This window comes from Rutidosis leptorrhynchoides, chromosome 9 (genome assembly GCF_046630445.1).
Source record: "Rutidosis leptorrhynchoides isolate AG116_Rl617_1_P2 chromosome 9, CSIRO_AGI_Rlap_v1, whole genome shotgun sequence".
In the NCBI taxonomy this organism is placed as follows: domain Eukaryota; kingdom Viridiplantae; phylum Streptophyta; class Magnoliopsida; order Asterales; family Asteraceae; genus Rutidosis; species Rutidosis leptorrhynchoides.
The window spans coordinates 84,676,960-84,691,736 of NC_092341.1; the positions used below are offsets into that span (position 1 = coordinate 84,676,960).

Sequence of the window (14,777 nt, forward strand, 5' to 3'; positions counted from 1 at the left end):
TTTTAATTGTTATTTTATATCATGTGTTTTATTAATAACTTAATTAGATATATTTATTTTTATATAGATAATTAACATTTATTACTAAAGTACTAATATAGTTAGGTTTTATGTCCTAAATATATTTTTATATAGAAAATCTTTATTTGATACATAAATAATACTGATGATAAAAATAATACTACTTATGATAAAAATTATGATAATTCTAATAATAATAAAAGTGATACTTTTAATAATAAAAATGATAGTTTAAATAAAAGGTTAATTTCAATAATAATGATAAAAAAATACTTTTAGTAATAGGGATCATAATAATACTACTAATGATAATAATAACTAAAATAATAATTTTTCTACTGATGATAATAATGATAATAATATTAATAATTTTATTAGTGATAATAATAATAACAATAATGGTTTTACTCATAATGGTACTACTAATAATATCCTTAATACTAATAATAATACTTATAATAATGATAATGACAATAATAATAATTATAATAATAATAATAATAATAATAATAATAATAATAATAATAATAATAATAATAATAATAATAACAATAACTATAATAATAATACTTTTTTTAATAGTGATAATAATAATAATAATAATGATATTAATAATAATAATACTTATATTAATAATGATAATAATGATTATTATTAATAGAATGAGACTACCTTTACAAGCTTTTCCAAAAAAAATGCCTCTGACAAGGCTCGAACCTAGGACCTCTCGTTCAAAGACCAGTCTCCTAACCATCCCTCTATCTTTACATTTTCTGATTATATCCACCCATATGTTTATTTAACACGTTATATTCTGTTTCTATCTCCTTCTACTTAATCATTTCGGCCCACCTAAGAAAACTGAACCAGGCCCAAGTAACATGTGAGTCTAATTCATCGACCCACTAACAACATAATTAAATGTCCAATAAAACAACTAGAAGTCCAAGAAGTAATCCAAAAGCAAATCGAATAGCAGTTCACGTTCAGAAGAAAAATAAAATAAATTAAAAATAAATAAAATAATAGATAGCAGCGGTTTTCAATGAAATTTTTGGTCTGACTGGATAGAAACGAGGCGGAAGCTGTATCACGTTAGACTGTTTGGGTGTGAGGCTAGTTTGAGTCGCAAAATAGTTAGGGTATTCGGCTAGGGTTTAATCAGGAACACGACAAGAATAATTATCAAACGAAAGTAGTTATTGATTGATGGTGGGATGGTTTTGGCTTGGAGTTTAATCACAGAAACAAGAGTAACTAGTAGCCGTCAATACTGTGATTCTCCATCTTATTCGTTCCTATTCATCATAAGCAGGTTTCATCATAACATCATTCGTCATCATCTTAAACGTAAACTATCAACATCATCATAATCGTATTTTCATTATCCTAATCATCATATCACGAACTTAGATTAAGGATTACTTTGTTCGTAAAACTCGTTCATCCTTTATGAATGAAGTAACATTGAAGGTTTGGGTTTGTTTTTGTTGTATCTAAGTCCCCGTTTTTTGTTGGGTAAAGTTTGAAAGGCCCAAAGTTAAGATTAACATTGTAGTCCATCATCCCATTAAGGAAGCCTGATTCATTGTGGCCCAAAGGGTGATCCAAAAGCAAGTTTCAAAGAATGCGTTGGTGATGGAATGAAACTGCACGTGGAAATTGAAATCAGCAATGTTTTAAAAAAGGTTTGTTTAAATAATCGATTAATTAGCTGGTATCCATTATTGTCGGCCAACTGGGTAAAGTACCCCATATATCAGTTTCTATGTTTTCATAATCATCATCTTTATGCTCATAAATAAATGGTTTCATCTCCCATATACTTCTATTATTTTCGTAACAGAAAAAGAAAAGGACAACAAAACAGCAACAAAAATATATCGATGTGGGTGTTGTTATTTGATATGTTAGAACTGTTTCGCATGGATGTCATAGCAGCAACAAAGAAGTAGTAGCAGGTTTAGATGAACATGGTGGGGATTGAGTAGTGGACCGTGGGTTTCTGGTTCACGAAAAAGGAAAAAAAAATTTGTAGAGAAAGAGATGTGAGAGAGAGAGGAGTTAATATTTGAAGGTGAGGGTGGTGATGAGGATCACGGTGGTGGTGATTAAATCGTGGGTCTTGTGACTTGTTCAAACAGAAAAACAGACGCAGCAGCAATAGCTGAATTGGTGGCGGTCTGTGAAGGTTTACAGCGAAAATAGGAAACAAAAGAAAGGAACAGAAGTGGAAATATGCAGCGGTTGTTTATGATAGTTGTGGTAGTTCAAGGTGTCGGTTAGAAGTGGTGTTCGGTTATGGAGGTTGTCGAAGGTGTTGGGGACAATTGGAGTAGTGGAAGATGATGATTGTTGTTCGTTATTGGGAGAGAGAGAAACGGTTGCAATATAATGGTGAGGTTGTGGTGGTTTCTTCAAGACCAAAATAGAAGAGAGAGAGAGAGAGAGAGAGAGAGAGAAAGAGATGGTGATTTCGAATTCTAACAACAACAAAAACACAACAAGGCAGTAGCAATTGATTGTGACAGGTATCGATAAAAAAAATTATAGTTCGAGCAGGAATATGGGTGTTTTGGATATGTTAGTAAAAAAAAAATAAGGTGATTAAAATTCAAGTTTTGTTATGCGTTTAAAGAATTTGTTCAGTGTATTGTATATATGTCATAATAAAGTAATTTAGCTGTAGTAGAAAGTGGTTTGAGTTCATTACCGAAGCAAGAGATAGAAACACAAGAAGTATACGGCAGCAGTAGCAACAATCATGGTGGTGATGGTGAATGCATGTTGTAAGGGTGATGGGGGCGGGAGGTGATTGTTGAAGAAGATGGGTTGTGTTTTCATCAAGGAAGAAGAAATGGTTATTTTATAACAATGAGGATCGACAGGAAGAATAATTTCAGGGAAGAAGAAACAAAAATAAATAAGATAAAATCAAAAGTAGAGAATGACTTCAAACAGAATTTGTTTGCATCCTCAACTGAATTTATCATAGTACACAATCAGCTACAGTAATGAAAAGATGATATTGATAGGAAACAAAATTGTGATAAAGTTTGATGTGGATGTGAAACAGAAATTGATTCTGTATAATTGAATTGAATAAATAATAATTCGTTCGATTCATAGCAGGGAATGGAATCAAATAAAAAAATGACCTATAATAGTATTTGTAATCTGTTTGTAATTTGTCTGCTTGATTTTTATATATATAATAATTATTAATAATAAATATAAATATGTTAATAATAATAATACTTTTAATAATAATAATAAGAGTAATAGTAATAATATAACAATTATATGTAACAAATTCCATATTATAATTTTTAATGATACTAATATTAATTAATATAACAATTATAATTAATCTTGTAATTACATTTAATATAGAAATTTTACAATTTATTACTTATGTAATGTTTACTAATTATACAATTGAATATTTATACACTATATGTGTGTGTGTATATATATATATATATATATATATATATATATATATATATATATATATATATATATATATATATATATATATATATATATATATATATATATATACATACATATATTTATACACATATTTGTTTTCACACATTTGTTCGTGAATCGCCAGATCGGTCAAATGTTAAATGAATTCATGAAACAGTTCGATATGTTTGAGACTCAACATTACAGACTTTGCGTATCGTGTCGAAATCATATAAAGATTAAGTTTAAATTTGGTCGAAAATTTCTGGGTCATCACATAAACCACATCGTTACTACCATTGTTCATACTGCCGTATTAAAATCACTGATGTACAAAGTGTGAAGAATAAAGAAGTGATTCTAGTAAAGTTATATTCAAGTTCTATATTGCTTGAGGACAAGCAACGCTCAAGTGTGGGAATATTTGATAATGCTAAAAACGAACATATATTTCATAGCATTATCCTTCAAGAAAGACAAGCTTTTAGTTACAATTGTTCTATTTACAAGTGATATTCGTTTAAATAATAAAAGGTGAAGACAAAAACAGATTCGACGATTTAAAGACGCAAACGACCAAAACGCTAAAGAGTACAAAGTACAATCCAAGTGGTTCAATTTATTGATAAGAAACGTCTAAAAATTACAAGAGTACGAGCCGTGAAACGCAAAGTAAAAGATATCAAATAGTACGCAAGGACGTTCGACAATCTGAAACCGGGACATGAACCAACTATCAACGCGCGATGTAACGGAACTAAAATTACAAGTCAACTATGCACACGAATATAATACAATATATAAATAATTCTATAAATTATATATATATATATATATATATATATATATATATATATATATATATATATATATATATATTATATTTATATATTAAAATAAAAACCGTCAGCAAACAAGAAAACAAAAGATTGTGAGCTGTCCCAGGGGGCCATGCGATCGCATGGCCTGGAAGCACAATTTCCATGCGATCGTATGGCAGCTAAATGTTTTTTCAGGTCCTATAAATAGCCAACGAATTCAACGAGTAATATACACCAAAATTTTCTTTCTTCCTCTGTAAAGAATATATATATTTATAATTTTAATTTTAATTTTAATTTAAGTTTAATAATAATTGGGTTATTGTAAGGAATGTTTTAAAGGTTTTGTAAGTCGAAACTCTGTCCGTGTCACGCTACGCTATTAATACTCATTGTAAGTTATGTTCAACCTTTTTAAATTAATGTCTCGTAGCTAAGTTATTATTATGCTTATTTAAATCGAAGTAATCGTGATGTTGGGCTAAATATTAAAGATGGGGTAATTGGGCTTTGTACCATAATTGGGATTTGGACAAAAGATCGATACTTGTGGAAATTGAACTATGGGTTATTAATGGACTTTATATTTGTTTAATTGAATGATAATTCGTTAATTTAATATAGAGATTTACAATTTGAGGTAATTATAAATAACCACATACACTCGATCGGACACGATGGACGGGGTATTTATAAGTACTAATAATCGATCATTTAACCGGACACGTGAATGGATTAATAGTCAATGGACTCATTAAAACAGGGGTGGATTACATACAAGGACACTTGGTGTAATTGTTAATAAAGTATTAAAACCTTGGATTGCATACAGTCAATAACCTGGTGTAATCATTAACAATGTATTAAATCTTATTACAGTTTAAGTCCCCAATTAGTTGGAATATTTGACTTCGGGTATAAGGATAATTTGACGAGGACACTCGCACTTTATATTTATGACTGATGGACTGTTATGGACAAAAATAGTATGGACATATTGAATAATCCAGGACAAAGGACAATTAACCCATGGTAATAAACTAAAATCAACACGTCAAACATCATAATTATGGAAGTTTAAATAAGCATAATTCCTTTATTTTATATCTTATCGCATTTTTAATTATCGTACTTTTAATTATCGCAATTTTATTTATCGTCATTTTATTTATCGCACTTTAATTTATCGCACTTTAATTATCGTCATTTACTTTACGCTTTAAATTAAGTTATATTTATTTTTAATATTTTACATTAGGTTTTAATTGCGACTTAAGACATAAAATCGACAAACCAGTCATTAAACGGTAAAAACCCCCTTTTTATAATTATACTACTTATATATATATATATATATATATATATATATATATATATATATATATATATATATATATATATATATATATATATATATATATATATATATATATATATATATATATATATATATATATATATATTTATACAAATATAGTTTAAAATAAAAAAATATAGCGTTAAACTTGGTTAGCTCTCTGCGGAACGAACCGGACTTACTAAAAACTACACAACTGTACGATTAGGTACATTGCCTGTAGTGTTGTAGGAAGGTTTAGGTATATCCACTCTATAAATAAATAAATAACTTGTGTAAAATTGTATCGTATTTAATAGTATTTCGCAATAAAAATATAACTATTTCGTATACACCTCGCATAACATCAGTAACGACGGAGCAAGTTCCAAAAGGATGACCAGATGATTTTTGAAGAACCGTTAACGAGGTCGACGGAGCAAGTAAGGGTGTGAGAAATATCGTGAGAATGCTGCTAATGGAGATGTTAACTATGATATACGTTTAGACTAGGGAAAAGTAATTATGATATAAAAGTACTAATTAGGGTAGTCTTAACGTCTACCGGATGAGTCAATCATACAAACCTAACGGTCTTTGGTATCCTAGAGTTGTCTAGAGGCAAAGACAGGTATGTCACTAGGGTTGTATTACTGAAGTCTAACTAAACCTCGGAGGTTATTTTAAATAAAGTTACTAGGTCGGGTTAACAGTTATATTCATAAACATATTAGGAGATTACAATCACAGAGTAATTTGTGGGAAACTCGATCAAAAATTAACTACACACTAAACCTTTTTTTTTAGTGTTAAGCTTTCAACTGTATTATTTGTATAGTTTTTCATGTTATAAATTGCTAAATTTATTATCAGTAATTTAATATTACTACTTTAACTGATTTGATCTGTTAACAATCTAACAAATACTATATAAAATATAATTATTCTGACAATTCAGTTTTGATTCATTTCTAAAGAAATTCCGCGAATTCGCGGGTCTTAAGCTAGTAATAATAATAATAACAAAGTTTCGTGGCTTGTGACAGAGAATTTCCTCAAGCTTTGCCTATCCATCAAGGTTATTGAGCTCTTTAGTTACTCTTTTAGTCTCTAACTCGTGTCATACAAATATCGTTATTACAAGGACCCGAACCATTTTCACATGTAAGTTCATCTAAGTAATAACCAGCATAACGTACTATCTGCAATGATGTCTGGTATGTAGTATGAAGTATTATACATTAAATTTCGCCATTTAATTTAAGGTTAGTTGACCAGTTTATAATGTATATAAGTTATACCATTAATTCTCTATTTTCATCGATTAAGACTATATATCAAGAATGTCAAATGTGTAAAGATTTACTTAGTATATATTTGGATTGTTTACTGGTGGATAGTAACTCAAATATAATATGTTTTGAATTATACTTTATTTACTAATTTGTTTGTATATACTCCTCCCATTCCAAAAATATTTACCTCAGGAAAAAAAACAAACCAAACACTTTAAGAAAAAGTGACATATGCACTTTTTGTTAACTTTTTAATTTTCTCCTTTTCTTTTACATATCTTTTGGTCTTACATATACTATTAAATAGGGGCATAAATTTTTTTTATCTAATTATTCATTTTTTTAAGGCAAGAAAGTATTTTATTGATATTGATGGAATGTACATAAGTTTACAAGACTACCACTTGAAAATAAACTAAATCTCCTATCTCAAAACTCAAGCTATATTACTCGATTGCAATAAGCATAAGGGAGAAATAAGATAATACACAATAACAAAATGGAGATGCATATCACATTCTGAACTGAAAAAGCAGGAGACGACGACAAAGAAATAGCTATCACTCCCATTTAGAACTCCATGACTACCAGATTTTACCGGGACAAAATGTAAGTATATATTCGTTATAGGAGCTTCTTTTAAAACTCAAATTACTCGGTAGAGATCATACGACAGGATACCTTAGCCGATACCAGACCTATCATGTGTCATCCCATTTAGTATTAAGGGATTTGACAACCAAATATGCCATTCATACTTCTCTCTCTTAGATCTATTGCGGATCCACTCAAAGCTTAGAAGTTGAATTTCATTAACAATCGCAGCTGGAGTTGCGACTTTATTGCTAAAAGTGGCCGAGTTACGGTTTTTCCAAATCATATATCCCGTGACCCACTCAACGGCTTGCCAATAAGATTCTACATCATGTGAGGATGTGGCTAAAAATTTACCTTGAAAAGCATTCGAGGCATCAAGGGTACTCGGAAATGGTATTGACCACCAATTAAAAACTCGATGCCAAACCTCCTTTGCAACTTTACAATGAAATAAAGCATTATCTATGGATTCGATATCGTCATCGCAAATAGGGCATCTAATTGTTCCTAGATCCAACCCATGTTTATCAAGTTCAACACGAGTCGGGATTTTCTTTCTTCTTGCACGCCATACAATAATACCTATTTTAATTTGTACTAGTTTGTTAATAAGAGTATGATGGCCTATAGAATTCGTACATGCCGCCCTTGTAATGATTTTTGTGAGTTTGATGACCTTTAATTCCCCATTAGAGTCAAGATCCCATCTCCATCGGTCCCTGTCACCTGCAAAAGACACTACACTCGAAACTTCGTTAGTAATATTGGCGATGTCCCCGTGTAATCTCCCCGAGATTTTACGGGACCAACACCATGAGAAAATAGGCACGTTCGAAACCCAACTGATCCTCTCATATATGAGAGCGGACTTGTTTGATTCCAGCCTATAAAATCTGTTAAATCTGTCCTTTTGAGCCCCGTTACCCACCCAAGTGTCACTCCAAGAAAGCGTGGACTGCCCATCGCCAATATGCTTTTTGAAAGAGTTGGCAAACGGTATACCGACAAGGTCTAAATTCCGTCCCGACGCAATTATGAAGGACCATGTATTTTGGTGGTATAACAAAAGTATTGTTTAATCCCCCGTCCTCACCATAGATACTTTGAATTATTATTTTTTAAAGGGATGAGTCATCACATTTAAATCTCCACCACCATTAAGCTAGTAGTGCGCGATTTTTTGCTTCTGATGACTCAATATTTAACCCGCCCGATTCAAATGGTAGTAGCATAATGTCCCATTTCACCCATGCCATTATTTTGACTCACCCGACCCTCCCTAAAAAAAATTTCGTCTAATCCCTTCCAGTTTATTTATAACGCAAGATGGTGCTTTGAAAAGTGAAAAGAAATATAAAGGAAGACTACTCAATACCGATTTGATGAGCGTTAGTCGTCTACCATATGACATAGCACGAGCTTTCCAATCCGCTAGTCTCTTTGTGAATTTCTCGAACACAGTATCCCAGGAAAGGGAGAGTTTCATGTTGGCTCCGAGTGGTAGGCCTAGATATGTAATCGGTAGAGATCCCGCAACACATCCAAGCCATGAAACCATGTTCGACACGTCTATCTTTGATATCCCAATCCCGTAAACGCAACTCTTGTTAAAGTTTATTTTAAGACCCGAAGTCGATTTAAAACACTTTAAGATTTTCATTAAACTACGAGCATTTTTCCTACTCCAATCACCAAAAAACATTGTGTCGTCAGCGTATTGTAATTGTGAAAGTAAAACCTTTTTGGACCCCACCCGAATGCCTTCAAAGGAGTTGTTTCTCACGACTGTTTTGGTTAACATATTTAAGCACTCGGCCGCTAACAGAAAAAGATAAGGCGCGAGTGGGTCGCCCTGTCTAACACCCTTTTGAATCTTGAATTCTTTCGTCGGTGATCCATTAATAAGAACTGATAACGTAGCCGAAGATAAGCACGCATTAATCCATTTGATCCAACGATCACCGAAACCTAATTATTTCATTATTTCACCAAGATTATCCCAATTAATACTATCGAAGGTTTTTTCAAAATCGACTTTAAAAGGAAACCCTTGTTTTTATTAGCTTTCATATCGTGAAGTGCCTCGTTTGCAATAAGAATATCATCCATAATGTATCTATTTTTAATGAAAGCACTTTGCTCAAAACCAATAATTTTCGAAACAATCTTTTGGATTCTTATCGAGAGGACCTTTGATAGTATTTTATAAAAACTACCAATTAGGCTTATCGGGCGATAATCGGAGAAACTTTGCGGGTCGTTCTTTTTTGAAAGAAGAGCAATAAAATATGCATTACACCCGTACAAAATTTCACTGGTGAGCTAAAAGTTATTAAACGCAACTAGCAAATCATATTTGATTAGATCCCAATATTGTTTAAAATTTTCAAGTTAAAACCATCAGGCCCGGGGGCTTTGGACCCGCCACAATCACGGATTGCATTAAAGATTTCCTCAAGTGAGAATACACATTCTAGATCAGCGGCCTTAGAAACAGCAAGAGTTGATCCGGGTTGGACTGCCAGTCGAAACTTTCTGTCCATGACAGTATTAAAACGCGTTGGAAAAAAATTAAAAGCTGCGTCTTTGATTACATTAGGGTTTTCATGCCAAATGCCGTTAATGTTTATACCCCAAATATTATTTTTGCTTTGACGTCTTCTTATTTGAGAATGAAAGAATTTACTGTATTCGTCGCCCTCAATTGCCCACTTTAATCTCGCCTTTTGTTTAAGTATTTCCGCCTTTTCTTTGTCTTTTTGAACCAAGTTTCTCTATCTTTCAACCAATTTGATATCTCATCTTCGCTTAACATTCTTTATCTTTCCCACTTTCCCATTCGGCTACTTTTCTTTGAAGTTCAATTATCTCAGCATTTAACTTTTCAAAGTTTGAGTTACCGGTGGCTTTTAGAACCGATTCCACCTTCTTTAATTTATCTCTTACAATACAATCCGCACGCGTGGTAGAAGGGGTTTCACTCCATGCTTCTTTTATCTTAATTGCACTCTCATTTGTATTGAACCAATTGTCAAAAATTCTAATCGGCTTTGGACTAAAATCTGTGTTCGAGTCTTTTAACAAAATGGGGAAATGATCGGAGTATTTGTGTTGTAAAACACAAGCAGACAACCCTTCCCATGCCGATAAAAATTTCACGGAGGCCAAGAATCTATCTAGTTTACTATATTTGAGACCGTCATCACTAATACGCGTAAACATGTTACCCCCAATGGTAATTCGATCAACTAAGTATTATTAATAAATTCATTATATAGTTTAACTCTGTACTCGATAAATTCATAATTCCTTCGTTCCGAACTTTTTCTAACCTCATTGAAACCACAACATAATATCCATTCGTCAACATTCACTAGCATAATATTTTCAAAACTATCCCAAAATTTGCGTTTTAAGTTATCTTGATGTGGTCCATACACGTTTATGACAATACTCTCGGTTTGTTTCCCAACCCAAGTACCCCTTATCCCTAAAAATAAATCTCTTTCTACTGTCATACCCCGTCCTAATCCATCTGGATGAAGTCACCAACATCTGGTCCCATTGCGATGATCGATTCCAAGTAATATCTCTAAATGAGCAAATGCACAGCGGAAGATTTCTTTCAAACCTGAGGATAAACATGCTTTCAAGTGTCAACCAAAAGGTTGGTGAGTTCATAAGTTTATCGTAAACAATAAAATTCATCATTTTGATAGACCACAAGATTCAAAATACAGTACACCTATCTCATGTACGAAACCATTTTTCATAAATCTTAGTAACCGTACACATATCTCATGTACAAAAATATCATACACATAACCTGTGTATAAAATCATTCTCTCGATACATAACATTCACTTTTCATTCATTGCTTGGCTCGGTAACCGACCTTAACATATAATGCGCATAAATAATATCTCCAAAAATAGAACATCTCGTCTGTATAATATATAAACCTCGAAGTACTAAACACCACGCCTACTAGCCCTTCCGTCTAGTGAACATTCTGGGTGGGGGTGTTAAACCCGGTAGCTACCTTTAGGATTCGCGTGAATTGGGGCTATACCCGATTCTAATTCTTAGGTTACCAAGCAATAATAATCAGGGAAAAAATATTCACAACAATTAGTGGCAATTATCACGTCCAACTAATTCAATCATAATCCACAGAACTTCTGTCTGCATAATAATTCATTCGAGGAATGTTTTGCTTGTGTCTATCTCGTCAAACATTTATAAAAGCATTTCATGTATTCTCAATTCAAAATATATTTCAAAAGCATTTAATAAAGCAGTTATAAAAAAAGCGCATGTATTCTCAGTCCCAAAAATGTAAAGAGTAAATGGGAATCAAATGAACTCACGATACGATATTTTGTAGTAAAAAATATGCATACGACGATACTGAACTGTAACATCCCGCCTTTTTCCGTTTACTTTTCCGTTTAACTATTTAAATTCTGTTATATGTTTATGACGTCCCTCGTTAATACGCGTTTTAAAAATATCTCGTTTAGGTAATTCCCGCACCCGAATGAAACTAGAGGGACCAAACTTGCCAAAGTGCCAAACCTTTGACTAGGTCAAAGGTCAACACTCCATCTCCTCCATTCACTTTATCAATTTCTTTTCTCTTTTCTTTTAACACTTTCAAACTATCTCTAAAACTCCATCTCCAAGAATCATCATCTAAATTCGTTCAAGAAAGCTTCAATCAAAACAAATTACATATTTGAACTCCTTACAACTTCCTTTTCGATTCCATACCGATTACATCTCGTTTGGGTAACTTTCTAAAATCACTAGATTTTGTGTTCTTGATGTTTTTAACTTATAAAGTTGTTAATTAGTGTATATGGCTCAAGTCTAACATGAATATATGATTTATATGTTCGATCTTGTTGTTTTTGATAACTAGCATGAACTTAAAAGTTTGGTGTGTTTGATTGATGATTTAGTTGCTTAAATATTGTTAAATGTTATAAATGCATGTATTAAATGTGTTCCTAACATCACTAGCTTCAATTTGATGTGTAGGTTGTTTTAGAAAACTTCATAAACTTGATTAGTGATTTTGGTGAATTTGGGTTAGGGTTTGATGAACTTGAAATGAACTTTTGATGTATTGAATGCCATGAATTGTTGTTAGTAAGTAGTTAGTTGTATTGTATGCTTGATTACCTACGAAATGATGCATTATATGGATGCATTTAATTCCCGAATCCTATTTTGTGCATTTATGAACTTGAGCATTTATGGTGAACATTAATTGATCATTTATTTTGGAAAGCCGATTGTTACAAACGATGTTTTTGGTTGTTGAAATGTGCTTAGTTATTTCCTTGTCAAAAGAGCTTTCCAACGATATAAGATGCGAGTTCTAAGTGTTTGCGGTTTGTGTTTTATGCATAAAAAGGTTTTGGGTTGAGACTTAGAAAACTGAAACTGGCCAGGTACCAGCTCGCGTGTAATGCCGCGGCGCGGCCAGCCTTTGTCGCGGCGCGACATAAGGCGTGTCCAGCTTCTGACCACCTTGTCCAATATACGAAAAATGTGTGGCATGCTATGGACCTCCGATTCACATGAAACTTGTTCTAACATGCTTATATATGAATAACTAACACAGAAAAATAGTTCGGGACCCGACCCGAACGTGTTGACTTTTTCGTTGACTTTGACCCGACCAAAGTTTGACTTTTTGTCAAACTTAACCAAATGATTGTGCAATCTTTCTAACTTGTTTCTATACTAGTATCTTGCATGAAACTTGACAATTTGATGCACATGCTACATAATCGAGTCATAACGAGCCATAGGACTAATTGAACATCTTTGACCTATCGTGTTTACCGTTATTGATACGACCTATTTGTTTAGGTCAAGACTAGCATTGTCCCTTGCACACGTTACTTTGTGAAGTACTTTTCATACGTGCACTCAAGGTGAGATCATAGTCCCATCTTTCAAACAACTTTTATGCTTTAAACTATGGGATGAGAAACATATACGTATCATGCTTTTACACTTTGAACATAAGTACGAAAACGAACATTCCACGTACGGGTTTGAACAAAAATCCTCAATTCAATTATCATTAGTTACACTTGCAGGGTGTAAACATGAACATATATTATGTGATCACATGGGCTTGACGAGCCTCATTCGGACGGTTCGCTACCGTTAGCGGATGAAATATATTTTCGGGTCTAGTGTATGTTCTAACACTATGCAAAGGTGAAAAACAATTAAGTTTGATAATTGGGTGCCCGCAAAACAAATAACAACTTTGGAATGCAAATGATTTTGATAATCATATTATATTAAATCTTGTGGTTCAAATGCAACGTTTACTAAAACACCTATGATTTCACCAACGTTTTCGTTGACAGTTTTCTATATGTTTTCTCAGGTCCTTGAACGCTACTTGATACATGCTTTCGCACTCTTTTTGATACTTGCTTGGATGTCGAGTATACATGCATAGTTGGAGCGTCTTTTGACAACTTTTAAATTGTGTCGCATAGGTTTCATTCGTATGTTAAACATTGTAATGTAACTAGTCTTTTGAACTACATTTGTAAACTTGAAACATCCTTTTACTTATGAAATGAATGCGACATATTTTGGTCAAACGTCATGTTAAAGACTTATGACCACGTAACGGGACCTAAGTAGTCGGCGCCGTCAAACATGATTTGGTCGGGTCGCTACAGATGGTATCAGAGCGTTGGTTGTAGGGATTTAGAGTTCATTGGTGTCAACCCCGATTCGTAGGGTACATTAGTGAATCTAGACTACAATCGGCATATAGACTTGAAGTAGGAATTACTTGACTACTTGTGCATTTATACTCGAACGTTTCTACTCATATCTACTCCTATTTCATCTTAACCTCACGTTGTTTAATTTAATTGACACGCCACCTTGACTTAGTGAAATAATGTCGAATGCACATGTGAATTAGGGTAATATAATTTCCGGGATTATATTACGGTGACTCATATGAACGTTCTGACATTATGGCATAAAGAATTTAAGGCGAGTCAAGGAAAATTTCTCTCTATCCTTATTCCATATCATGGTTAGTATTGTTAAAAATACTAATCAACGGTATTCTTGTGTTTTGAAGGAACAATGACTCCTCGTCGTGTGCCACGCCATGAGACTCCTGAACAAGCTCTACAACGAATGATAGCCACCGCCGTGGATGCGGCCATGGCCGGTCAC

General features: G+C 32.8%; 1 protein-coding gene across 1 annotated transcript; it reads right to left on the reverse strand.

Annotated features, from left to right (window-relative positions):
- Nucleotides 1–7,629: 7,629 nt before the first annotated feature.
- LOC139868219 (uncharacterized) lies at nucleotides 7,630–10,087 on the reverse strand. Its single transcript, XM_071856550.1, has 3 exons — nucleotides 9,943–10,087; nucleotides 8,920–9,512; nucleotides 7,630–8,499 (listed from the first exon to the last, which is right to left on the reverse strand). Exons 1-3 carry the CDS (start codon nucleotides 10,085–10,087, stop codon nucleotides 7,630–7,632), a joined length of 1,608 nt encoding a protein of 535 aa, XP_071712651.1.
- Between the last annotated feature and the right edge of the window lie 4,690 nt (nucleotides 10,088–14,777).

Bases quoted from the DNA above. Each gene is read 5' to 3' on its own strand.
- LOC139868219 (XM_071856550.1), bottom strand. From the start codon at position 10,087: ATGGACAGAAAGTTTCGACTGGCAGTCCAACCCGGATCAACTCTTGCT. The intron at 9,513-9,942 runs GTTTTAACTTGA...TGAAATAATTAG, and splicing joins CAAAGCCCCCGGGCCTGATG to GTTTCGGTGATCGTTGGATC. The intron at 8,500-8,919 runs GTATTGAGTAGT...GGCGATGGGCAG, and splicing joins GACTAACGCTCATCAAATCG to TCCACGCTTTCTTGGAGTGA.